The following is a 27313-nucleotide window of genomic DNA, read 5'->3' on the forward strand; positions in this document are numbered from 1 at the left end:
TTTCCATAAAGAATTTTCTATTGTATATAAATAGACCTTATTTCTATACTTGTCCTTTAAGAACTCCATTTCTAAAGGACAGTAAGTTATTTCAGGAATTTCTCCTTTGATTAGATGAGTATAATATGACAAGAGCAATTCTGAGGCATTTGTCTCTCAAAAAAATTTTTTTTTAAAAGTTTGGTTAATACATTCTTAAGTGTTCACATCTGCACAACAGAAACGAATTTTTAATAGAACATATTATTGAAATGTTTAAATTTGGCTAAAGTTCTTAGAAGGCATTTTGTAGCATCCTACACACTAGATTCCATAACTCAGTTTAATCTTCAGACACCCACTTGTGCCAAAGTCAGCAGCACAGAAAATTCTATTTATCAAAACTGAGGTTCCTGTTTAATGTACCATCTTTGATACCATTGATTAAGAACTATTTAAGTCCCACATGAACTGCTGTATTTAGCTTTTACTGAAATGACCAGTAAACTGCAGTATCATTCTGATTTTAGGGAACTGCAACATTTTCAGTATGCCAAACAGCTCCAGTTTGACCTTGCAATGTGAATGCTCTGTACACCACAGCAGTGGCTTCCAGGGAGCTGAGCAGCTGTCCCATTTCCCAGCAGAACAGGGTGTAACATTCTTTTTGCTCACCGTGTTTATTTAATGGCACACTCTCTCAGGGCATGCAGTCTGCTGAAAACTTCAACCATCATCATTCACTGCTGTGTACCCTTTACTATAATCTACAGTTAAAAAAAATGTTTTTATCCATTTTAATCTCTTCACAATAAAGAAAAACACAGCATTTTAGCCTATTTGGGTCAAATTAATTTTATTATGCTCCATGATGAATTGCCACCAGTGCAACATCCTATCACTATACATTTCAAAAAAATTCACATACTAAACAAAATTTCAGTTGATAAATGGAAACGAATGATTGAAAAGTCTTTATGAATCTCACACATACAATATGTGGCTAGCTGAAATTGTCTATCACGTAGCATATAAAAAGCCTCATGCTAAGTTTGTTAAATGCGAAGGCTATCAGACAATCATTTAGCTGCAGAATATATGGGAGGCTTTCAGACAACGCACAGGTACAGTGCTGCCCACAGTGCAAGGTGGTGGAGGACCGAAACATGCAACCTTTACATCTACAGTGGACTTAAGTCTTCATGCCTGGACTGAACTCCACAGCTGCTGTGTTTCAACCAATAGTAATTTAGACTTTGTGCAACAACAGAAAGCCTTTTTTTCCTCAAGAAGAATAAACTCAATTACCTTTGGCAAATTTTATACTCATATTACATGTTTAAAATTGTTTCCAACTCAAAGAATTGATATCCTTTTATTTAGAGCAGCTCCTGATAAATATCATACCGAAGTTAGCTGGAAAACCCTGAATTCCTTGGCCAAAAGTTAAGAGAGATCTTAAACTGGCATTACCTTAAAGACATTTCTAGGATATTTAAAATGTTTTTTATAATGTCAAGTGAAAAAAAAAGGAGGATGCTTAATATTACTTAAAATAATTATAATGTTCTATTTACCATTTGCACAAATTCCTAACTCTATTGGTTAGTAGTTGTCCAGCCTCATCCACACCAGACTCAGTGTCACTGAGCTCAAGCCACGATAAAAATGAGAGTAAGCAGAAAAAGGTTTCTAGCAGCAGAGGGCACTGTTTTTGCAAGAAACAAAAAGTCTAGAATCTTTCCCATGTGTTTAAATTACTCTTGCAAGAAAGGTAACATTCTTTGAATAACTTAACTATCTTACTGCACCACTTACTGCTTTCAGCAACAAAACCTTTTAAATTATTTATGATAACTAGATGCATGATCATTAGAGATTATGTGATAACTGGTTAAAATTCAAGCCATATCTTGCAGGTCCAGCCTGTCAAGATCATGCCAAATACTAGATTTTGGTCGGTACAATTCTAGAGAGCTTAATTTTTAGTTGGATATTGTGATTATAGTACTGAAATACATTTGGAACTACATTCTGCATATGACTCAATGTGAGAAAAATACGTGTCTGTATTTAAATCAGATCGTTTTCCTACCTAAAATTTAAAGTAGGTAGGTATGATAATTAGCACTATAAATATGAAAACAACCACCTTTAGGCAGATTAGTGTATTGTAGAGAGGCAAGGAAACCCTAATTTTAACACATCATTTAGTATACATAACAAATGTGCAGGTTGTAAAGTTTTATTTAAAAAAAAGAATCTATCATTCAGTTATGTGTTTCAAGAAATATGACACTGGGACCACCAATCTTTTAAGAAAAATGTAACCCTTCACCTGACATTTGACAAAAACCTTGAGAAATTATAAAAAAAATTTTAAATAGCGTAATAGGTTCAGCATTACAGCGTTTACCTTTGCCAGCTAGATTCGATTTGTATGGCTGGTATTTCTGAATACCTCAATCCATACAGACTACACAATAAAAATAATTCCACATCATTTTTATAATGTTCTGATTTTTATAGTGTATTTAATTAGATACTGAAGTAACCATAATGTATAGCCTCCTTCAGTTCATAGAATATTAGCCCTAGAATCCCCCAAACTGCAAAAACTTAAACTACTGTTTAAGAGTAATACCAAAAATATTTTTAAATTTTTGCTAAAAAGAGCCTGACACATTTGCTATAGCATAAAAATAATCTCAGTCAAGTACAGGTATGCAAGGTCTCCTTAGATTCCAGCCTCCAAATACCACTTCTGTACAAGAACGGGCAATACTGTTACAAGAGGTGTGTTACTGATTTTCCCAACTAGCGTCTCTGTAGTGACATTATGCAGAGCATACTGCTACAACTTGAGAAACTGCATCAGTGTAGTGATGTCTAGAGAACTGTGCAATGTGTCAGCTTCAACATTCATGTAGCATGGTGTTCAAAATGAAGGGGCTAAATAAACTAAGGTCTGTATCACTTAAAAAAGAATGTAGTGCTATACTAGATTTTAATAAGAAAATTTAGGTACAGAAAAAGTAGGGTATGAAAATAGTGTTTTTCCTTCTGGCATTATAACTAAATTACATTAAGGTTTTTGTCAGTCTCACATATAATATTTAAACTCCCTTGTTGATGGAATGAAAAATATTCACAAATTAAGTGAGCATCCTGGTGTAAACTTGCACACAATAACAGGGAGTAGCTTTGTAGAGGATTTTGACAAACCTTTACAGATTAAATGAGGTATTGCACAGATTAATTAAAAAAAAGCAAAAAAGGCAACAAAAATATACAGCAAATTGGTAGAACATTTACATGATAATTTTACAGAATCCATAGACAGAAAGTAGTGTTTAGTATTTCACCTTAAAAATATATATATATAATATATAGATCAGTCTTCCCATTCATCATCATCCTCAAAATCTTCTTCGTCATCTTCATCCTCATCTTCGTCTGGAAAAAAATCACCAAGGCAAACAATCAAAACATATGTATAAATAAAATAACATTACATGATTCTTGGATGATTCCTCCAATTATTTAACTTCTGAAACAAAACCATTCGATTCTGGAGGAATCTGGTTACTAGGACAATTTAAAATGAATCAAATAAAATACATCTAAAGAGTAGGATGGTCAGTTGAAGATTAGAACAGGAGTCAGAAGACTTGGGTTCTCGTTCCGTAGTATCTATGTAGTGAATTTCAACCAGTGTTTCTTTATATGAAAACCCACATTTGCGTTGGCCTCTCTGAATTTTCACACATCTCAAATCCAAGAGTGGCCCCTTTAATGACTATTTTTAAAGAAAAGTTGTAAAAAATACACCTGACAGATTGTTCAGCTACCAATTCCAGTTATAATTCTAGTGATAGGCAGGAAACTCATTGATACTGAGGACACTGAGACACTAAGGAACAGAGCAGGCAGTCCAAATACCCAGCCTCCCCTTCCTACCCTCCTATTCTCTCCTGAACCCAATGACATTGCTCTTTCCAGGTCCCCAATAACCTACTGTTGCTAAAGCTAAAGCTCAATTTCCTGTTCTCGCTTTCTTGTCCGATCACATACATTTGACCCAGATCGTCACTCCATCCTCCTTCAAACACTTCATGTGGCTTCTAAGACACTCACTCTCCAGCCTTCAGACCTTATTACACCTTCTCTTCTCTATTCACATCCACTTCTTTAATGATCCCATCCCATTCTGTAACTTTAAATACCACGCCTATTTTAATGACATGCAAATTTATTTTAACAGTCCAGACCTCGCCCCTCAACTCCAGGCTCATAACCAAATGCCTGCATAACATCTACGTTTGAATTTTTAGTAAGTATCTCAAATTTAATATTTACAAAAACCAATCTCCTGATCTTTCCTCTCAAACCTGCTCCTCCTTAAATCTTATCCCACTCTGTTAATGAAAATTTCACCCCTTTCATGCTCAAGTCAAAAATCTTGGGAGTCATCCTTCACTCCTTTCTTTTTTCCAAACCTCACTTCCAACCCATCAGCAAACTCAAGGATCTCCACAGTCAAAATATACCTAGTATCCAACCCCAGCTCATTGGTGCTACCAATCTGATTCAAACTTTTGCTATCTCTTGCTTGGATCATTGCCATTCCTCAGCTAAGGACCTTCCAGTGGCTTCCCATCACATTCATGGCCTCCAAAGCCTTACTACTGGCCTCCTACCATCTCTCTTACTTCATTACCTTCCTATTCTTTCCTCAGCCACACCGGCCTCATTGATGTTCCTCAACCTCAGGGACTTTGCATTTGCTGTTCTTTCCATCTGAATGAACACATTTTCCCCAGTTTTCTGTATGGCTTACTCCCTAAACTCCTGGTCTTTTTTCAAATGTCACCTCAGTTAGGCCTCATCCTATTTCAAAATGAACTTCCCTCCCACATCCTTTAAGTCCTTATATCTCCCTTTCTGCTTAATTTTTGTCCTTAGTACATATGACCATTTAACATATATTTTCCTAACTTTGTTTACTGTTTGTCTCTCACTGGAATGCATCCATTCATGCTCCATGAAGGCAGGGATTTTTTTTTTTTTTTTTTTTTATTATTATTCCATGATAAGTATTTGCAGAATGAAATAGCCTATTCTCTCTTTATCACACAGTACGAGAATAAATATGTCTATTTAAGGAAAATAAATATTGGTAATAGATCCTAGATATCCACATTCTTACAGAGAAACAAAGAGAAGAAAAATGACATTTATTGAGCACTTACTATGTGCTAAGTAATCTGCTGGTTAGTTACATATTATTTTATTTATTCTTCATATCAATCATGATTCATGAATTCTCTCCACATAACAAGTAAGAAAATTGAGCTCGATAGAGAGTAAATAATAGATTTAATAAGAACAGAGATCTGATTCTGGTACATCATGCTGGGGAAGCTCTTTAGTAAACCTCAAGCGTTATATCAAGACCCATTGCTTTCTCTTTTGAAAGTAATATCCACTTCTATGGTGGTGTACATATGCTTAATAATGGGCTCAGAATAGGGACAAGTTTATTCAAATAAACCTTTTAGGAAATCACAAGAGGACACAAAAAACTTCAAAATTCTTTAGCAAATCCCAGAAAACCCAATTTCTCAGCCCTGATTCTCACAAATCAGGGAAACCTGAATTTCTCATGTCACAAGAATGTCACAGGAATGAGATCCAGAATCTCAAGCCTAATTTAGAGAGTTGCTAGGCATTCTATTAGTATTTCCAGTATAGGAAATGAAATTGCTATTTTTCTGAAGTCGTTCTTCCAGTTTATGGTTATGGCTATGGTGTCCTGGAATCCATTAAGCTTCAGACAGACTAGTCACAGTGGCAGTAACTTTTAAAAATTTGTCCTAAAATCCACATCAGTGTTACTCAACAGCAGGGGAAAAGCTAGCAAAGACTATCATAAAATCAAAAGAAAATAGAACTTCAAATATTAAAATTAAATACACATATGTACATGTAAATATACCTGAAGAATGAATGGCTTTGCTCCTTTTCTGCATCACTTCCATTAATGCACCCACAATTCCTGAAGTGGGTGCAGGTGTTGGTGGTGTAGACTCTTGGCCATCAGATACCTTGGAAAAGAAAGTTAGAAAAATTTAGAAATAAATTCTTAGCAAAAAAGTTTTGTCTCCAGAAAGTCTTACGTTTTTAGAATCACTTCCTATTTAAAAAAAGGAAAGGGATAAAAAAGAGCACACAAACCCAGGACAGGATTAACCAAGTTAGGAAGAAATAAACTGCTGCCTTAAAATAATTATTCATATACTTCTTAATGTATAAAGCCAACAACACATTTGTTACTAGAATAACAAACCCTTCCCTAAATAATACTTGTTCTTGCAGATGGATTACTTCTGTTCATTTTCATTCTAGAACACAAAGCCTTAGCTGATGAAACTTTAAAACTATTATCAAGGAACATCATTTTAACAAAACTAAGGTAATGTCCAGATCCCTGGAGTTGTTAGGTGAGGACACTTAAGATATCTAAGAGCAAATGAAGAGACTTCTGCTCTCCTAGAAAAACTCAGCTTTACTAACAAGCTTATCACCTTATATACTATATTTATACCTATATGTAATTTTAACTCAAAATGAATTTTCTTTCTTATAGCATTATGAGGAGTTAATCTCTTTAAGGAGATCAGTTAGGTAGCTTTCAAAATATACCTACCTCACAAGGCAACCAACTATCCCTAACTAAAGTACTTCTATCTAGTATAAACTACATTCAAGGGGGAAAAAAAAATCAACCTCAAGGGGTCTCATTAAAATCTAATTTCCATACAAAATACTCCCTGATTCCAACTCTCATTAAAAAAGAGAGAATACAGGAAATCTGTTGAGATTCAGGGAAAAAAAATTTAGAAAGTACTCCTCTAAGTGTACTTTGACTAAAATGAACAGTCATTTATACAAAATATTCATTTTGTTAATTTTGTCTCTGGAATTATATTACCTTTGTAAAGGTAGAATACTGGTATAATTAAAAATGAAATCACACAGCTGTTTCATTTCAATTCTAAGTCATTCTCCACCCCTACCACCACCCCCCTTGCCCCCGCCGAATTACTTTGTTATGGCAAACTTCTTATTTTGGTCTTCACAACTCTTCTCCTAATACTACTTGTCTTTCTGGATTTACAGATCTTTTTCTTTTAAAAATAGTCAAAGTAATTCCCCATAAAATACTGACTCATTCATTAGTATTTAGGTTTTTAGAGACCAGATGTTAACTATTACTGGTATAGAAATGCCACAAATGAAAAAGACAACAGAAATAGTTTCAGAGCTCTGAATGTCAGCATGAGGCTCTCAAAGAAGTATAGCAGCAATAAGGAGAAACAGACTCCCCTTAAGCAAGCTGGTAATATGAGGCAGGGAGCACTGCAGGAGCACGACACTGCCATAAACATGTTTTCTAAAGCACGGACTTAGACATGGTGCTGTCCGAGGTACTATGAACACAGAATTCAAAATATATGTAAGTGAATACTTACACCTTTCCTGCCAGCTCTTTATAGTAAATCTGTGATCTTATGTTAGTAATTTTCATCACTGAACAAATGATTTATATAGACTGTTAAAGAAACAGAGAAATTTCAACCACAGAATGGTTTCTTAAAAAGGAAATAAAATTATGGACTCAGATCACATATACAGCATGCTAATAATTCACTGATTCATGCCCTCCAGGATATTACTTTGCAGTTAATTAAAAAAAAAAGGTGATTATTTAGGGTAAGGATGGCTTACACTTAGAATGGAACACACATTTCTTCTCTAAAAGAAATGCAGAGATCAATTTACAGGGTTTTTTGGACAGGGAGAGAGTTGGGATGGGAAGAAACGATGATGGGGAAAATAAAGATGGAATTTAATTCAGCAACTTTTTAAATTAAAAAAAGAGGACACAACTTAATTCATTAAATATAACACCTTATTAGTATCAGCAAATGAGAGAAAGAAACAAAGTTGACTGTGGAAGAGAGAGGAAAGAGAAACAAAAGGTAAGTTAAGAGTGGCAGATGTGGGGATGAGTGACACATTAAGTGGCACAGATTCTAAGCTGCAAGCTTGAAAATGACTCCATTAAAACCTGTTATTCACCGTGGCTGTGGTCATTTTGACACTAATTCTTCCCACTAACAACTGTTCAAAATTCTTCAACTGTTCCTGAGAAACCTTTAGTCTAAACTAAAGGGGGAGAGGGAGCAGAGACAACTGCTCACAGCTTAATCATATGGTAAGAAAAAGCTCTAGATACATTTTAAAGATCAGAGTTTTTTAAATCTGTGCTATGCCAATGTTTAAATGTTTTCATTCAATCAGCTGTGTTCCCTATCCACCATTCTCTTCCTAGCTAAAGTTTTGGTGATTGAGAAAGTTACCATAATTCCCTAGGTCACAAAATAATTTTCAATCAAAATCCCCTTCTTTCATCTTTATTTACTGCATAGAAAAATCTACCGTCCGTTACCTGTCTGAAGCCCGGCAGAGCAAATGTTCCTGTTGGAACTGACAGACTACATGTACTCTCAGAAGGAAGTATGTCAACGCTGGCAGTTTAGGTTCTAGAAAAGCGGCCAGCAAACTATTGCCCATGGGCTAAATCTAGTGTGTCCTATTTTTGTAGAACTTTTTAAAGTGAAAAATGAGTTTTACATTTTTAAATGGCTGGAAGAAAATCAAAAGAATAATATTTGTGACACGTGAGAATTATATGAAATTCAAATTTCAGTGTCCTAAATAAAGCTTTATAGAACACAACCATGCCCATCCAATCATGCATCGTCAATGCTGCTGCTTTTGTGGTACAACACCAGAACTGAGTGGTTGTGACAGAGACCACATAGCCTGCAAGCCTAAGATATTTACTATGTGGTCCTTTAAAAAAAACCAGTTTGCCCACTTCTGCCTCATCCAGTACAGAGATTTCTTTCCTTTTTCTGCAGAGTCGGATTTTCTACTAATCTAACTTTCAGAACACAGGAACTTTAGAATACAGTTTAGTTTTCATAAAGGTAATGGTCTGAACTTACCAAGGTGATTACAATTGGTCTATAAGTAGAGTTTACTTCTCTATAGTTTGAAGATTTTTCTTTAAATTTAAAGCAAATTTTATTCAGAAGTGAAGTCTAGAACAACAGCAAACATGTTGGAATATTCCACTTACCTGAGGTTCTAGAACAGGCAAAACTAATCTACGGAGACAGAAATCAGACTGGTGATCTTTTTGAAAGGGGGACTAACTGGAAAGAGGCATGAGGGAACTTTCTGGGGTGATATTTCGATTACAGAAGTATGGGTTACACTGGTAATAGGTACAAATGTGTGTGTTTTACCATATGTAAAAATATCAGAAATTCAAAGGGTTAAAAATATGAATACCAAGAGAAAGAGCAAAAAGTGAAATAAAAGACTTTCCAAGTTGTCTTATAAATTACTTTAAAAATTCCATTAGGACAGATAGTCTAAACTGAAAAGAACAGATTACTTACAGATTTCAGCTGAATACCCTGTCGTATCTGGTCTAAAAGTGCATCCCTTCCAGAACAGGATACCGGTCGACTGTTTTGTTCCACTTTTTTTAGCTGAGCACCCTCTCTAATTTGATCTAAAAGAGCTGCTTTGTTTCCTGCAGGAGTTGGAACTTGATGGTCACCATCAGAAGGGAGGCCAGGGGGAGGTGGCGGCCCCGGTGGGGGGGGGCGGGGGTGGGGGCGGGGGCGGGGCTGCTGACCCCGCCAACGACAGAGGCGGAGGTGGTGGCGGAGGCCCTGCTGGTGCTGAGGAGGGCAGGGCTGGAGGTGGAGGAGGGTACATCCTATTTGGCGGCGGTGGAGGGACTCCTACACCTGGCCTGGACGGAGGCGGTGGTGGAGGTGCAGCTGTGGGAGCTCTAGACGGTGGTGGAGGAGGAGCGCCTCTCCCCCGGGCAGGAGGTGGGGGAGGGCCTGAGCTATGCGGAGGGGGCGGAGGGGGAGGCGGCCCTCCCCTAGATGGTGGTGGAGGAGGTGGTGCTGAAATAAAAACAGAAAAAAAGAAAGCATACTTTTTCCCCCCACAAACATCATACTGGAAAAAAAAACTTAACTTCAACATATATAAAAAAAAAACTATACGAGGAAAAACAAAGGCCTCATCTTTGTATCTTATTTTACAAAGATAGGTGAGCACAGATGATATCATTCTATTTGGGAATACTCAACTGAAGATCACCTTCTTGTCGTTTCTTGAAAAATATTAGCTAAAACTGTAGAATTTAGTTTTTAGGAATCAGCATCACTTTTGAAGGTAAGGGAATAAGCACTTTCTTAAATAATAACAAAAATATCACAACAAAACTAAACACTGGTCAATTAGCATTATTTAACATTTTCATAAAAATTAATGGATACCTTCCCTCTTTAAAGAACTGAGTTTTAGTTACTTTATAAAATTAATTTACATTCAGAATTAAATAGCTGATGTAGCATAACCTACCAGAGTTTATTCAAGTTAATCTGAGCTAAACCCAAATTGAATACTTTTTCTTTTAAAATTTAAACCTTTGCCACCTTATGTTTATATTTTATGTCTTCTATTTTCTATACAAGATGGTCAGTAATTCTAGTGATGGCAGTTAGGGAGGCTTACTCAGGTGAAATATTCAACTACTTATTCAGAAGACACAACTAACTATTAATAAATTAACTGAGAATTTCTACACACTGAAAAACCAAACTAAAGTTATTAATAAAATATTAAGACTATTCTGGTATTAATGATATTCACATTCTTTTTCTACTTAAGTAAAAATGTAAGATATAACAAGGAAAAAATTCAAGGTACACATTTACTATATTTCTGGAGGCATGATTTTACCAACAGTATACACAAATTTACATAATAATGAACTTCATTACTTCTCCATTCATTTAAAGACTAGAGAGAAAAATTAACTATTTTTAGGAGTAGAGAAATCCTAGAATTCATAAAAACCATTTGTATTTACTGATATAAACTATATTATTGATGGATAGTTCTACAGTCTTACAAAATACAAATGCCAACCCTAACTACAAATAACAAGTACCTTTAGATGTTCAATAACACAATGATACCAGAGAGGGGGAAAAAGCCCTCATTTCAAAGGAAATAGAAGGTATCTTCTAATTTAACTTGGGGCAATCATGGGAAATATGCTACCAAATATAAACATTAGATAAAATATGCAGAAAGACCAATACTCACAGGGTATTGTCTCCTTGCATACAAACTTTTAAAAGTAGAAATAATATATATCTCCAAACAGGAGAGTTACCCCACTTAGATGTCAGCCATCACAGAGGAAAGTTCCTATGATTTACATTCAAGGCACACTGGAGGTCTGAGTGTTGCAGCTAAGGTCCACCCAATTCTCTCACTGGATCCAAAGTGAGGAGACTTATTAACCTTGCTAAAAGCAAAGTCCTTTTCTAGCATATTTTGTAATAAAAGAGCAAAACCAGGAGGATATGACATAAATGTATTACGTATACTCTGAATAGGGACAGTACATCAAATCCTTCCAGCAATTTTTTTTTTTTTTTAAAGATTTTTATTGGGGCTCCTGGGCAGCTCAGTCATTAAGCGTCTGCCTTTGGCTCAGGTCATGATCCCGGGGTCCTGCGATGGAGCCCCGCATCGGGCTCCCTGCTCGGCGGGAAGCCTTCTTCTCCCTCTCCCACTCCCCCTACCTGTGTTCCTGCTCTTGCTGCCTCTCTGTCAAATAAATAAATAAAAAATCTTAAAAAAGAAAAAGATTTTTATTTATTTGACAGAGAGAGACACAGTGAGAGAGGGAACACAAGCAGGGGGAGTGGGAGAGGGAGAAGCAGGCTTCCTGCGGAGCAGGGAGCCCGATGTGAGGTTTGATCCCAGGACCCCGGGATCATGACCTGAGCCGAAGGCAGACGCTTAACGACTGAGCCACCCAGGCGCCCCTCCTTCCAGCAATTTTAATCAGTCTAAGGTTTATATTTCAAATAGTTATGATTTACTTGTTTTTTAATTAAAAGGAAAATAACCACCGTATCCTACTATAAAAAGTATTAGTAAATCATTTCTCATGGTCTCATTGAGGACTCTGAATCCACAATCTTTTATACTAAAATGATCTATTTCTTCAGTAGAGAGAATAAAAGTTCTTTCGAACTTGTAGTAAGTACTTTATTGGAATAATTTGCACTCTAGCTATTATTCATTGGAATGGACGTTAAATCACTGCCTAGAGGAAAGGAAGCCTTAACTGACTGTGTAAATTATTAACTGCATCCAGTTTGGGTACAGCAGAAGTTCAGCATTTCTATGATCTTGAAAAGTGACTGGAAACATCTCTATATTTTTATGATGAAAATCTATTACCAACTTTCTCTTTTTTTTATAGTCCGTATTATTTCTACATAAAAATAAGTATGCAAAAAACATGCCTTATCCCAACGCAAAAATGTAAAAGAATTAAAAAAGGAGAGGAAAGGGCACAATGGGAGTTAGATGTTTCCATGCACAAATATGCCTGCTAAGCAGATACCACACAGACCAAGAGAAAATCTGATGGCCTAGAGACTTGCAAAACTCTATGAGTCACCATAAACACCAGAATCACAATGACAATACTTCTTAGATTTCTAAAAAAGAAATAAAGTGAAAAATATGAAACAAAAGTTACAACCAATAAAACTTCTTACTATCAAAATTTAGTTAAAAAGGAAGAAAGACTGGCATCTATGGAAAAAAACCTTGTCTTGAGGTTATACTACAAAAAAGCTCATATACTTAAAAATTATTATTATTGCAGATCAACATTAAGAGTAATAGGTAACTCTCTAGATATTTGATATTTACAGGTATTATACATAGAAATTATAAAGCAATATAAATATAACTAATATTTAAAAGAAATATAGTATTACAGAATTCAGGAAACATTAAAGAACTGCTCTCATGTACTCTCATCAAAGTAAAGCAAACAGAAAAATGCTACTCAACACAAATTTAAATTTATGGGAATACTGACAACTCCCTGAGTAGAACTAACTGCATGTATTTATATTAAGTACCCCCTCCCTGACCCAAATTAATGTAAAAATCTAAGTATATCTTATACAGGTTACTGAAATAACACCAAATGTGAAAAGCAATCACTAGGAATAAGTATGATAAACAACGATAAAAACAATGGTGCTGTGGGTAAGAGGTGTTTTTAAAATATCCACATAATTTCATTACAATTATCTAAAGTCAGATGAAATATGAGCTCAGACTCATACAGAAATAAATTAGTTTGAGTAGAGGACAAATAATCTCACTGGATGTTTGGAAGCAGGATAAATGAACTCTAGCTTCTTTGAAAGTAAACATATCAAAGCATACATAATTTAGAGCACTGGGTCAAATAACATCCCACATACATACCACTCCACTGTGGTGGACCTACACAGATTATTGAGTTAATGGCCTTCATTTTTTTTTTTTTTTAAGATTTTATTTATTTATTTTGGCGAGAGAGAGGGAGGGAGAGAGAGAGAGCGAGAGAGTGGGCACGAGCAGGGGGTGGGCAGACTCTCCACTGAGCAGGGGGAGCCCGATGTAGGACTCGATCCCAGGACCCTGGGATCATGACCTGAGCCGAAGGCAGACGCTTAACTGAGCCACCCAGGCACCCGAGTTAATGGCCTTCAAACAACTGCACAGACACACAAAAAATATGTTGGAAATCACAAGTCTACTACTTTTAAAAACCTGATTACATAATTTTACAAAACAAGTTTCAAGAGATTTGATCAGCAGATTTTACTATATATATATTTTTTTTTTCACAAAATACATTTTTTAAGGCAACTTCATAAACTTCTCTAATTTTTTTTATACTTTTGAACACATATGTTCTGCCTGGAAAACATTTCCTTAATAAATCATTAGTCTTTTTACCCTTCCATTGAAAAAATTTACCTTCTATAAAGTAATTCTTTGGTGTCTAAAAGATTCCACATTGGGAGTTAGGTTCTTGAGTATGACAAGAATTTAACTTTGTTCCCAAAGCATGTTTTTTTAATGCCTGTATATTTTTTTGTTTTAGGTAATTCAACTGAGGACTTTGCCTAATTTGATGCTTTAAAAGCAGCTAAAATAAAAAGCAATCACAATAAAGTTTAAAAAAACAAACCCAATCAAGTTAATATAGTCAACTCTTAGTCACCGGAATTCAGGTGTAAGGGCAGATGTATGGATGGTCTAGTAAATGTCAAGAGTAGATTTATAAACTTATAAATTCAGAGAGCTCAGAGAGATGTCAGGCGACATCTGGTAGAGTAACACCAAAGTGTGTGGTAACAGTGGACAAAAAGAGAGTCAAGGAACACATTAATAGTAAATGTGACTCACTCTGGGAGCATTTAAAAACAACGGTGCTATGCCCAAGGTGTTATTAAAAATCCATTCTGGAAATGTAATTTTTTCAAAAAATAAGATAAATTAGCATCACACTAGTTTCATTAAAACTAACACTGTGTTTCTACAATAGCAGTTATTGACTATATACTTGTTTAAGTATCTGTTTCCACACTAGACTGTAAGATTTCTGAGGACAGAAACTGTTTATTTATATCTAAATATCCTGAGTGAAGACAAGTGCTGACATAATAATGTTTACTGAATATATGAATGAATGAAACGCCGAACGAACATCAGTAGTGAAAAAGATACAGGTAAGTCAAACCCCTAATTTAAAATGACAGTTAAATTCCTCAGAAGAATGCTTTAACTAGAGCTTTTGTTCCAGTACACAAAAACTGGGGAGAAGAAAAGCAAGCCCAAATGAATAAGGTGGCAAAGAAGAGTTTTTATTTTATTTTATTTTTTTTTTATTTTTTTATTTTTTTTAAAGATTTATTTATTTGAGAGAGCGAGAATGAGAGAGAGAGAGAGAGTACATGAGAGGGGGGAGGGTCAGAGGGAGAAGCAGGCTCCCCACCGAGCAGGGAGCCCGATGCGGGACTCGATCCCGGGACTCCGGGATCATGACCTGAGCCGAAGGCAGTCGCTTAACCGACTGAGCCACCCAGGCGCCCAAGAAGAGTTTTTAATAAGAAAAACCTTATCAAAATTTAAGTTATATCAAAATAATGCAAAGCAACCAGGCCAAGCTACTTATCTATAAATTCAAATATTCTGCTTAAGGAAAGTTCACATGAACGTGTGTAGCTGTCTTCCATGAAACTGACCTCAAAAGATTCACAAGGAAAAAAAGATTTGAATGCCTGAATAGAAAAAAAAAAAAAAGTTACCTTGCCTTCGTAGTTCATTTTTAACAGCTTCTACACCTCCTGTTTTTTCAATGAAATCATATATAACTTTTGATGTTTCTCGGTCTTTAAGTTGTGCCTCTGAGATTCCACACATATCAAAAAGATTCTTCAATTCTGGATCCAAATTATTCAGCTACAAAAGATAAAGTAACTGTTAACTATAAAATCTACCCCAATTTTTAAAAATAAGCATGATCAAATTCAAATTTAGTTCTCACCTGAGTCCTTTATGAAATTATTTTAAATTTATACACTTTTAACATGGTTAGATTATTTATAAGCCAACTAAACTTTCTTATTTAAAAAACAGAAAAGATAAGAACAAAGAATAAATTTTTCATTTTTTTGTTCCCTATCTTCAAAAAGAAGGCATCTCATTTAGAGTTTTACTAACCCATTCCTGATTCAGATCTCCAATGTTCACCTGTTACTAAATAAGATTTAGGTATAAACACAAATAAACAAAAAAAGTAAATCAATTTGAAAATTTGAAGAAAGGACCTCCTTATAACTTCAGCATCCTGTACAGAGCCCAACATAAAGAAGCATTCAATAAATGTTGTGGAGTTAACATTGTAGTTAATAACAAAAAAAACCCAGAAGGATTTCTGACCCCAATCACAAATATTTCTCTTCAAAATAATTTTTCCAAATCCTGATTATCTGTCAAATGTGAAATACATATTACTTAAGCAACCAAAATAGATTAAAAATGTTAAAAACACTTATTTTTGCCAGCAGTTGCCTACCTTGCTCATAGTGCTAAAAATTAAATAATGACAAAACTGCCAAAAAGAATAGAATGAAAAGATTTAGATAATTTAACAACTGGATATTCAGAATTTGATTATAGTACTTTCCAGTAATTTGGTATATATTCCCCTAAAATGATCAGTTAGCAGAAATAATTCTCTTGGCTGTCAACACACAAGAATTTTATATTATAGTATGTAAGATTTTATCTATCTATCTATCTATCTATGAGAGAGAGAGAGCGAGCAAGCAGGGGAGGAGCAGAGGGAGAGGGAGAGAGAGAATCTTGAGCAGACTCTGGCTGAGCGCAGAGCCGACACGGGGTTCAATCTCATGACCCTTAGATCATGACCTGAGCTGAAACCAAGAGTCAGACTGAGCCATCCAGGCACCCCTGTATTACAGTACATAAATCCAAGGAGTATAAAACCTTTGTCTTTACAGACATAGCCATAAATGACAGAACAATACTAAGGTTTCCAACCTCAGTGGTATATGTACATAAACACATTCAAATAAACGCTAGAATTCACAAAAATGAATAATAAAAATCTACCCATAGGCCACAGCATTACCACATATTTAGAGCAATAATATTTATGGCTTGAAAAGACACTTACATCAAAGCCAGTATTCGGATCCCAACCAACATGTCCAATGTGCCTAAAGAAGTAGACCAAAAATATATATAAATAAAAAATAGAAAATACATAAAAAGCATTTAAAACATAAAATATATGAAATCCAATCCAACCAATAAATTTTGGGGCTGAACTAATAGTTCTCACAGACATACCCATATTCAGGGAAAAACTGTGTGAGGAGTCAGGAGGCCAGGATTAAAACTGAGTTTTAACATTTTTGCACAATCTTTCTGAGCATCCATTTCCTCAACTGTCAAACTAGCAGAAGAATATAAGCATATATACATGAGAGGATAGGAATTTTGTAATGAGCTAATGAAATGATGTATATGAAAATGCTTAAAATATGTCAAATAAATACCAAAGGTTTGATGCCTACTACAGACTAAATGTTTGTGTCCCCTAAAAATTCCTATGTTGAGACTTAATCCCCAATGTGATGGTATTTGGAGATAAGGATTTGGGGAGGTGATTAGGTTTTGAGGGTGGATCCCTCAAGAATGGGATTAGTGCCCTTAAAAAAAAGGCCCCAGAGAGTTCTCTTGCCCTCTTCCTCTTTTTTTTTTTTTTTTAAAGATTTTATTTATTTGACAGAGAGAGCACAAGCAGAGGGAGAGAGAGGGAGAAGCAGGCTCCCTGCTGAGGAAGGAGCCCAATGTGGGACTCGATCCCAAGACCCTGGGATCATGACCCGAGCCGAAGGCAGGCCGCTTAACCGACTGGAGCCACCCAGGCGTCCCTCTTGCCCTCTTCCAACATGTGAGGAAGACAGCTAGAAGACAGCTGTCTATTAATCAGGCAGTGGAACCTCACTAAATTTTGCCTGCCTCTTCCCAATCTCCAGAACTATAGAAATAAAATTCTGTCGTTTATAAGCCACTCAGTCTACGGTATTGTGTTATAGCAGCCCAAATGGACTAAGACAGTGCCTCTAGGCAATTTCCAAATACCATTTATAGGGAAAAAGTGAGAAATCATTATGTCCAACAGTTATTTAAAGAAACAACTTAATCTGATATTTCTTTCCTGATGAGAAGGGTAAATAAACTGTAAGATGCACAGGAAGTCTACTGAGCAATAGCCTTAAAAAAAAAAAAAAAAACATATACACACACAAAAAAACCCAACTCCAACAAAATCTATAGCGAAAAAAGTATGCAGATGATAAATGTAAGGGTCCTCCAAAAAAGAAAACAAAATTTTCTAACAAGGTAAAAACCAAGAGCAGGAGTGAGTAAATGAAAAGATAAGAAAAACAAAAGAACTCTCTTACTGGAAATTGCTTGGTGTTCCAATATCTGCCTTGGTTAATCTCTTCTTTTTAGCTTTTCCTTTTTTCTTTTCTTTGGTATGGGAGATGTTGTTGACTTGTGGACCATAAAATCTATTGGTTGTGATTTCTGGATTTTTTATGTCAACGGTTGCCATGGGTAGATTAGGACCTGCAAAACAATATGAAAAGGATATAATTTAAGATAACAATTATTACATTCATAATTTATAATTTAAGTATCTTTCTCTGAAGTAGGACCACTTCACTAATATAAATTATTTAAATTTTAAAGTTGCATGTTAATTTTTTATAAATAATGGATAAAGTACTGCCAAAATTTCAAAAGCCTATAATAAATTCTTAAACACATTAGCATAGGTGGTATTTCAAAGAGAACTTACATTTTTGTAACATTAAATCTCATGGAAAATAAAAATTTTCAATAAGAATTTAAATTTAATTGGTCTAAATCCCTTAAATTTTGACTATAATAGCCTTACACACATCCCATTACTTGTGGGTAAAGTGGTATATATGACATAACAAGCATAATAAAAATTAAAAAGAGCATATACTTTTTTTTTTTAAATCTGACACAGAAATCTAGTCTTACTTCTTTGTTTCAACTTTATTAGTCCATGAGGGAAAAAAAGTACTTATACAATTATTACTACTATTTTTTCCAAAACTAACATATATAAGTCCAGTAATATTTTCCCTATCAGTATACGTACACTTTGACTTTGGAAGTACAGGGCTCAAAAATGAGATGGAAAAATTCTCAAAACACTCATCTTCCACAAGAATCAATAGTGAAAATCTCCAGCATCTTCAGATATTGATAATAGCACCTTTAGTAGTGACACTAAATATAATATACAAAACCTGTTTTATAATTCACAAAAATATCCTTGGCTTTAAAAGCATGACAGTCTAAATGAAATGTATTCAATTTAAAAATTCCTTATAAATTTAACTAATGGCATCACATGTTCCTATTTTAATATAGGATTCTCTGACAAAACCTCTTACTAGAAAATTCCTCTGAGATGAGTATATTAATGACAACTTTCAAAATGGTGGATAAAATGCAACCACTATTGCACAGAGAAACAGTTAACATAGCAGGCCCGAGACTGCCATCCTTAGAAAGGGCTGCTTGTAAGATTTGCTCTGAGCTGGCATCTGGAAAATGGGATTGCAAGAGGGTTTTTATCATTCCCTGATAAGATGGGCCCATTGTGCCTCAACTATTCATGCTAACCACGTGCTTAATGCTAAACACCTGCGTTCCTTCTGGGAGTCTAGTATCTTGGTATGTGCTAGAAAGAGGAGGACTACGTGATTAACCCCCAATAAACTCTGAGCATTGAGTCCCTAATGAGTTTCTCTTTTAGACAACATTTACCATGTGTTGTAACAACTTATTACTGGACGAATTATGTGCATTCCCCACCACTCCAATGGGAGAAGACTATGGCAAAGTTGTATGTGGTTTCCCTCAGACTAACCCCATATGTCTTTCCCTTTGTTGATTTTGTTTTATATCCTTTCACTGTTGTAAATCTTTGCCATGAGCATCCCACTATATGCCTGGTCCTGTTGAGTCCTTCTAGCAAATCAGCTGTGGGGTGGTCTTGAGGACCCCTGACACAATCATAGAATGGAAAACAGAAATCCCAAGAAATTACAGGCTAATGTGTATTAGCTGATAACTAAATGCGAATTTGACTGTATTTCTTCAACTGCATTAAAAACCTCAAATGTAGCCTATTCATTAAAGTTATATGAAAGAACAATGTTTATCTAAATGGGTATATTATATATAACCCATGTTCTCTCTTTCAACTCTACTATTCAAGATGAAATAGAGCTAAAATAAAATTTACAAAAGCCATCTACCACCTTATCGGACAAGTAAACAATTTGGAAAGATTTGTATTTTTAATATCACCAAAATTCAGCTATTTTCCCTCCATATTCAAAGTCTACTTACATGTAAGTGTCTAAAAGTTCTATTTGTATTTTCATATAAAATTCCATGGGAAGTTGCTCATATCGGCAAGAAATAAAGAAACTGTTATTTGAAAAAGATGGAAGGTAGTGAATAATATGGATAAGACCATTAAAATAAGCTGATTCAGTGTCAAGGAATAATAAAAATGACTGGATCAAAAGTTAAAGGTTATGCAATACAGAAGGCTTATGAAATAGTAAAGGCTGGATTTTCAAATTTGTTCAGGTATCAGATTTCAGTGTTTACTATAGTTTCACAAAGTAAGGGACTTATTGAGAATACCCAGAACTCAAGTGTTGGAGGGTTAAATTGGTGCCATACTCAAAGGCTTATCTACTGATCTGTTTCTACTTCTCTTCCTTTCTTTTCTGCCTTCCCTCTTATTATTTAGCTTTACAAATCAGTATCAGCAACACCATCCATGGTAAGATGCCGCAAAACACTACCTACTCTCTTATCTTTATACTTAATAGAATTTAAGAGTTAGCTTAAGACAGATTTAGGAGTATCAGAATGAGGCACTTTCCTTATACATTACCACCCCTCCTGAAATAGGTGTTCAAAGAGCAACTATAAAGAAGCAACCAGATTCACCATTTAAAAAATAACAAAACTATTACTAGTTTTTAGAAAAAAACAAAGATGAAAATATTTTTATGCTGCTTTAGGTTATATAAAAGTTATTATTATACCATGGATGTTTTAAATGGTAATAGAATGGGGTAAAGTGAAGTTTAATAGTTTAAATTATCCAAGCTAATAAATTCTTTTCTGGGAAATTGAATAAAGTTAAGATTCTTGTAAGCCTGATTCATAACTCACTAAAGAAAATAATTCAGTCATCTCTGAAGAAAGTTTAAGGATAAAGAAGACAGGAACAAAATGTAAGTGGTATGTGGAATGAATAACAAAGTTTAACTATTACTGTAGTCAGACTGTTTCCCCTCCTCCCTCTACCCAAAACGAAGGTGTGGATATATTGTTACTGCCACGCAGTTTATAAAGCCTTTGAATTAGCTATTTAGCGTCATTACACATGAATTTCATTAGTACTAGTTAAAACATTACTTAAGTCTATACAGGAAAATTCAAATTATACAGAATACAGAAAATTAGTATTAGCTGAGAAATTAGAGTGTTTTTCTACACTTTTCATCTTATAGATGAAAACTAAGGATGAGAAGGGTCAGGTGACCTATCTAAAGTCACACAATTAGTGGCAAAAGCAAAGGTGAACTCTGCTATCTTGGTTCCTAGTCCACTACCCTATTAATTACTACTGTACTTTTTACACTAAAGTCAAACCATAAGGTGACTGATAATGCTAACGTTACCAATGTTATCATATATCATTTCCTTATCAATTAGTTCTCTCAACTTATATAGTTCAACAGTCCATCATTCAATAAATATAACTTCCAAAATTTAGAAAAAAAAAACTCCTACATAATCATGGGATTTAGGTACTTGGTTATTTCTGTTGACAATAGTCACTCACTTTAGAGTTTGAAGATGTTTGGAAGTAAGTTTAAAATGGTGTTCTAAAGCCCAATTAAATATTTGTTTCAAAAGTGACAACCTGTGTAAGGCACGGAGTCATTTTTTAATAAAGTTTATGGAAGATCTGGTAATACAGATACTCTTAAATCACTTCTAGTAAAAATTAAATTATTCCATTTATGAAATTGTACTCATCCTAAGAACATATACTAAGTAAATATATAATGGAGGGGGCTGTTTCCCTTCTTTAAAAAAAAAAAAGTCAAATGACAAATTACCATTTTCTGATTAAAGACAACTGTCACAGAAAAGGCTTTTTAATATTCTCACTGAACAGCATTTCTAGTTAATCTTTAGAACTAAAAGAACAAACTAAAGTCTTCCCCTTAATTACATAAAAAGCAGAGAACTCTCACCAAGGTAAAATAGTTGAGAAACAGGTGGCCCAGAGGCCTCTGATGTCAAGCAGTCATGAAGCTGAGAACAAATCATTGGAAAGCATCTAAGCTAAAAGGTGAGACTGACCGATAAAGAAAAAAGAAAGATGTATGGATTAGGAGTTAGTGAGGAAGACACTGAATTGCATTTCAGGAATATATGTTATTTCTACATAAAGTGTCTTTTTAATAGTTACAATTTGACAAAGTCTACTAAACTGATAATCCAAATGCGGATTTAAGACAAAACACCTGAGTGGACACAGCAAGGTGGTTAAGGTGTCCACTGCGCCTGATAGTAGTGTACCAAATGCAGAAAAGTAATATGCTGCCCTCAAAACAGTAGTCTCCACATAGTGGGGAGAGCAAGACAAATGACTGCACTGCAGGAAAAAAAAATATGGAAACTTCTATTAATTATTTCATCCTTTATTGTGTATGTAATATGTTAATACCATATTATATGTATATTTTATAAGGAAATATACAAATGCTGGCAATACATGCCATATAATTTTGCCTTTTAATGATACTATTTTTTTAAACTCTCATTTAATGAAAAGAAGTTTGGGATCACTGTGCCGAAGGGTTAAAACTACAGATGTAAAGATTTAAAACCAAGAGCAATCACAGAGAAAGAAACTCTATTTATTATGAGTACCTCTCCTACTAGGAGTAATAAAATTGCAAGACACCACTGTCACCAAATTCATGAGGTGCCTGGTAGCTCAGTCGGTTAAGTGTCAGACTCTTGGTTTGGGCTCAGGTCATGATCTCAGCAGAGTTGGCTTGTCCCTCTCTCCCTCCCCTTCTGCTCCTCCTCCCGCTCAGAGCTCTCTAATAAATAAATAACATCTTAAAAAAAAAAAAAAGAATATCCAAATTCTGTGTATTCACGGATTAGGTGCCTCTTCAGAAGTACATTTTATATGTACTGAAAACTCCATAAAGTATTTATATTGTTAACTTTAATTATTTATACAACATCTACACTTTAAAATCTCAGGTTACTTTTCCCAAAGATGCCACTTCTAGGAAGCCTTCCCCACTGGTACTCAACACATGCTTAGAGAATGCAGAATAAATTCAAAAGGATTAAAATATTGAGCATGCAACAAGGGAAAAAAATTCTAACACTGCTGTAAGAGTTCACAGATGAAGGACTTCTGACTCAGCTGCTTCTGCTTCCTTTGCCTCTGCCTCGTATCAGCTGTGTAAGTTAAGGCATGTTATTTACCCAGTCTAGGTCTCAGTTTCTCCTTCAAAATCTTATGGACATAGCATAGTGATTAAGGGGCCAGGCTGTGGAGTTAGACTGCTTGAGACTGAATCCTGCTCTACCACTTACTAGTTTTGTGACCCTGAGCAAGTTACCCACCTTTGCCCCTGTGTGCTCTTCTATAAAATGGGGATAATAGCAGCCATTTCATAAGACCGCTGGACAGTGCGTGGCTGGTAGTAAATGATCATTACATAGTAGCTGCTAAAATTATTGTTGTCATTGTCTTCATCATAACCAGTATTTAGTTATACTATGCTAAGTACTTTGATTATTTCGTTTAATCTCCACTGCAGTCCTATAAAAAAGTATTAAAATTTCCACTTAAAAGACAAAGTCAAAGTATACAATACTTGGCACAAGGTAAGTCTTACTGAAGGTAGTCATTTTTTTAAAAAATTATAATAAGGTAAATAATCCAAAATTTAATACAGCAATATTTGGTTCATGTTTTTATATCAGGAAAACAAATTTAGACAAAATCAGAAATATATCTGATTAAGAGAAACAAACCCTAACAATCACCAATAGCTGTCACATATTGTTTGTTTCCTGGAATAAGCTATCTAAATTCTAATGAGAGGATGTGAGATGCTTTAAAAAAAAAAAAAAAAAAAGCCATATTTTCCATTATAATTAAGGTTCCTGGAGCAATGGTTCCTTTCCTCCACAGGGTCAGGGACCCAATTTAAATGCGATGAAAGTTCTGCATCCTCTCTCCCCAGAGAAAATATATACACTTAAGAATTTACCACACTATTTCAGGGAGGGTTTATGGAGTCCAGGATGAGAATCTCTGCCCTAAAGATGTGGGACTTTGTCCTTTCTATTTTGGAATTCCTCTTTATTTTGGAATGTACACCTTTCTGGTATATATGTTTTTGTTTTTTTTAAATGAATTCTCAATACTTCAAGTGCTCATCATCAAATTAAGGAGGGTAATATACAGCTACTATTACTTCTAAACACACCATTAAAGTCAGTGCTCATTCTCACAGAGGCTAGTTTCATATTACCAGTATGAAATAATATTTCAAAATAAAAAAACATAAATCTTAAAGTAAGAAATGAACAAGTATGCTACACAAAATTTACTACCTTTAAGGAAGATATTAAGTCAAGATTATACAGTTCCTAAACTTAATCAATTGTCAATACAGAATGAAGATGTAATAGTGATCTTCACCCTAACATAGTCCTCCTTCATCCTATAAAAAAGCCAAAGAATAGTACATTTCTAAGACTCATCTTTGTTATTTTTAAAATGACACAATAAACTACAGTATTTGATCACAGATATTAAAAATTAAGTATTAATGTATGATACATGTTTCTAAAAGGATTAAACAACCATCCAAAATCTTCTAGATCAATAATTTGTATCAAAGAGCTTACCATTTGGGGGGTCTCGTCTCTTCTCTGTTAGAAAGTAAATTAAAATAGTATTATTAGACATACACAATACAAAAATCAACATAAAAAATTAATTCACCTAAATTCTGTCTTATTCCTAAATCAATGTATAAGTGGCTAAGAAAGGTTTCTCTTAGGAACTGACATCTGAATAAAATAAGAGAGGGAACAACATATTTAAAGGCCCTAAGGAGGGAACAGCATGAAGGAACATCATGAAGCTTGGACTAAAGTGAGCCAACAGAAGAGTAAAAGGAGACCCAGGGACTGGATCATATAGGGTCCCACAGGCCATGGTAAGGAATACAGATTGTATTCTATATATGATAGGAAGCTATTATAGGGTTTTCAGTAGGGCCAGTGACATAATCTAATCTATGTTTTTAAAAGTTAACTTTGGCTACTATGTGGAAAAGAGATCGTAGGGGGCACTGAGTGGCAGCAGGGAGACTAGTGAGGGAGTTATGGTAGTCCAGATGACAGATGATGGGGGCTTAGATGGGGGAGGCAGCAAAGGTGATGAGAAATAGATCCGGGATATGTTTTTGAAGGCAGAGACAACAGACACACTGATAGGATTTACGAGAGACCATGGTAAGCCAGAGCAGAGCCTTTTACCAAGTTGGGGAAGATGTGGAGAGGAGTAGGAACAGGTCTAACTAGGGTTAAGGAACATGGCTCAAATGTTCTGCTCAGACATGTTAAGTTTGAAGGTTATTCTGATGCCCAGTTGAAGTAAACAAGTCTGAAGGCTGGGGGAAATGTCAACAAATTTGGGAGGGCATCAGCATATGGAGAGTTTTCAAAGCTACAGGACTCAATGAAAGTGCAAGGGTAATGAGAGATCTGATCACTAAAGCAGACCAAAATGATAATAAAAAGCTATAGAAGATTAGGAAGGAGTAAATCGAGGAGAACTATCAATCCTTTGCACTCAGACTCTTACATACCGAGTTTGATGTCATTTTGGCTTTAAGAAATTCAAAAGTGGTTGAAGAATTTTAAACAAATGTAATTTCCACAGATTTTCTAATATAAAATTGCCCAAAATTATAAGAGAAATACCCATAAATAAGGATATAATAATTAGTTTATAAACAGCCATAAACTAAAATTAATAGGATTTAACTGGGGGACAAGTTAAAAAATCCTGGCAATGGGAAACACAAATTTATTACTCCATCTGGTGGTCTGATGAAGTAACTTTCTGAAACACTGGACATAAGCAAGTCCTATCTATGTCAATGAATGTCAATCTCCCATTTCCCAGGTGATGTTATCTCTGCAACCACAGAGGAAATACTTCTTAAACTGATAACACAGATATGGAAATATACTGAGATAAATATAAAGTTCAGAGGATAAGTTCTAAAAAGTAATTTACAAATAAGACACTAACCAGGCTTGAGAGCCATTCATATGAAAAAACTGAGAGTTTGGTTGAACAAAGAAGAATGGGAGCTATTGGTGTGAGGTATTTGCTAGAAACATTTGCAGAACAGTGTTTAATCAAATCAAGAGGTATTTTAGTATCAACTAGTAAAACTACTTGTGGAGTACTGTGTTCAAATATGACCACATTATTTGAAGCTGGATCATTTCTTCAAATCTGGACCATCTGAAGAAGACATAAAAATCTATAGTGGATTCAGAGCACAGTATTCGGGATGATGCGTCTAGAAACTACATCATGTGAGGAGTAAGAAATTGAAACTGGTTAAACTAAAGAAGTAAAGGCATGAGAACATGATAGATGGCTTCCAGTATTAAATAGCTACTGGGAGGAAAAGAAAACAGACTAATTCTTTGTTGCTCCAAAAGTCAGACTCCATGCATCTAAGAAAGAGAGGGGAGGCTGGAGTTTGACTTAGCATGAAGCACTACCCAATGATCAATCAGCGGCCTCCCTGATCTTTCTGCTTCTGAAACACCATGCTTAAAAGTTTAGGAACTACATAAAACAAAATTCCTGTACCAGCTGAAAGACACCTTTAAGTGACCTTCCTATTTCAAAGTCAATTAGTCTATATTTTAAGAAATATTTTTTACTTGTTTTGATTTGGAAATGTCACATATTTTGACTATAAGGAGCCCCACAGAGCCCCTGGCCTAGGACCTGACTATGTCACTGAAGTAGAGCACTGAACCATAAATTATTCTATACCTTTAAATCCTTTCCTAGCATGGAATCAAGTAATTCATGTCCTTGGTCCCAAAAAGAAGTAACAAAAAACAGGTCCCTGATAATTCTGTTTACTCATTACAGTTGAGGTATAATAAGGCAATTGTGAGGCAAAACTTAGTTCATTTTATTTTCATTTTTTATCTCACCTCCCTCTTGAAAACCCATTAAAATAACAATAAAGATGTACAAAATGGAATACATGATTTTACATTTCTGTTTTCTGGATCCAATGTCTTATTTTTTCAAGGCTTAGTTCCTGGAATACAGTGATCTTCAAAACTGTGGTAACATGTACCCCCAGATGTACAGAAAAACTTTCCAAGGAGTGTACGGCATAGCTAGTTTGAAGGGGATCTACTTGGTGATCGCAACTCCCATACGTCCTTTCTCCTAAAACTCATCTTCTTAAGATGATGATTTTAGAGAGGTTCACCTTTCCTAATCACCCTTCTCCCACCTGATGACAGA

The 27313-nt window shown here is 35.0% G+C and overlaps 1 protein-coding gene across 1 annotated transcript in view; it reads right to left on the reverse strand.

Moving 5' to 3' along the window:
- Positions 1–818: 818 nt before the first annotated feature.
- The window catches only part of WASL (WASP like actin nucleation promoting factor), a 67234-nt gene continuing 40739 nt past the window's right edge, over positions 819–27313 (reverse strand). Inside the window, 8 exon segments of the mRNA XM_021699287.2 lie at positions 819–3435; positions 5978–6086; positions 9516–9725; positions 9727–10037; positions 15324–15477; positions 16718–16760; positions 18015–18183; positions 24643–24666. Of these exon segments, the coding sequence (XP_021554962.1) occupies positions 3374–3435; positions 5978–6086; positions 9516–9725; positions 9727–10037; positions 15324–15477; positions 16718–16760; positions 18015–18183; positions 24643–24666 (1082 nt within the window). The 3' untranslated portion in view covers positions 819–3373.

Source organism: Neomonachus schauinslandi, chromosome 12 (assembly GCF_002201575.2).
Source record: "Neomonachus schauinslandi chromosome 12, ASM220157v2, whole genome shotgun sequence".
In the NCBI taxonomy this organism is placed as follows: Eukaryota; Metazoa; Chordata; class Mammalia; order Carnivora; family Phocidae; genus Neomonachus; species Neomonachus schauinslandi.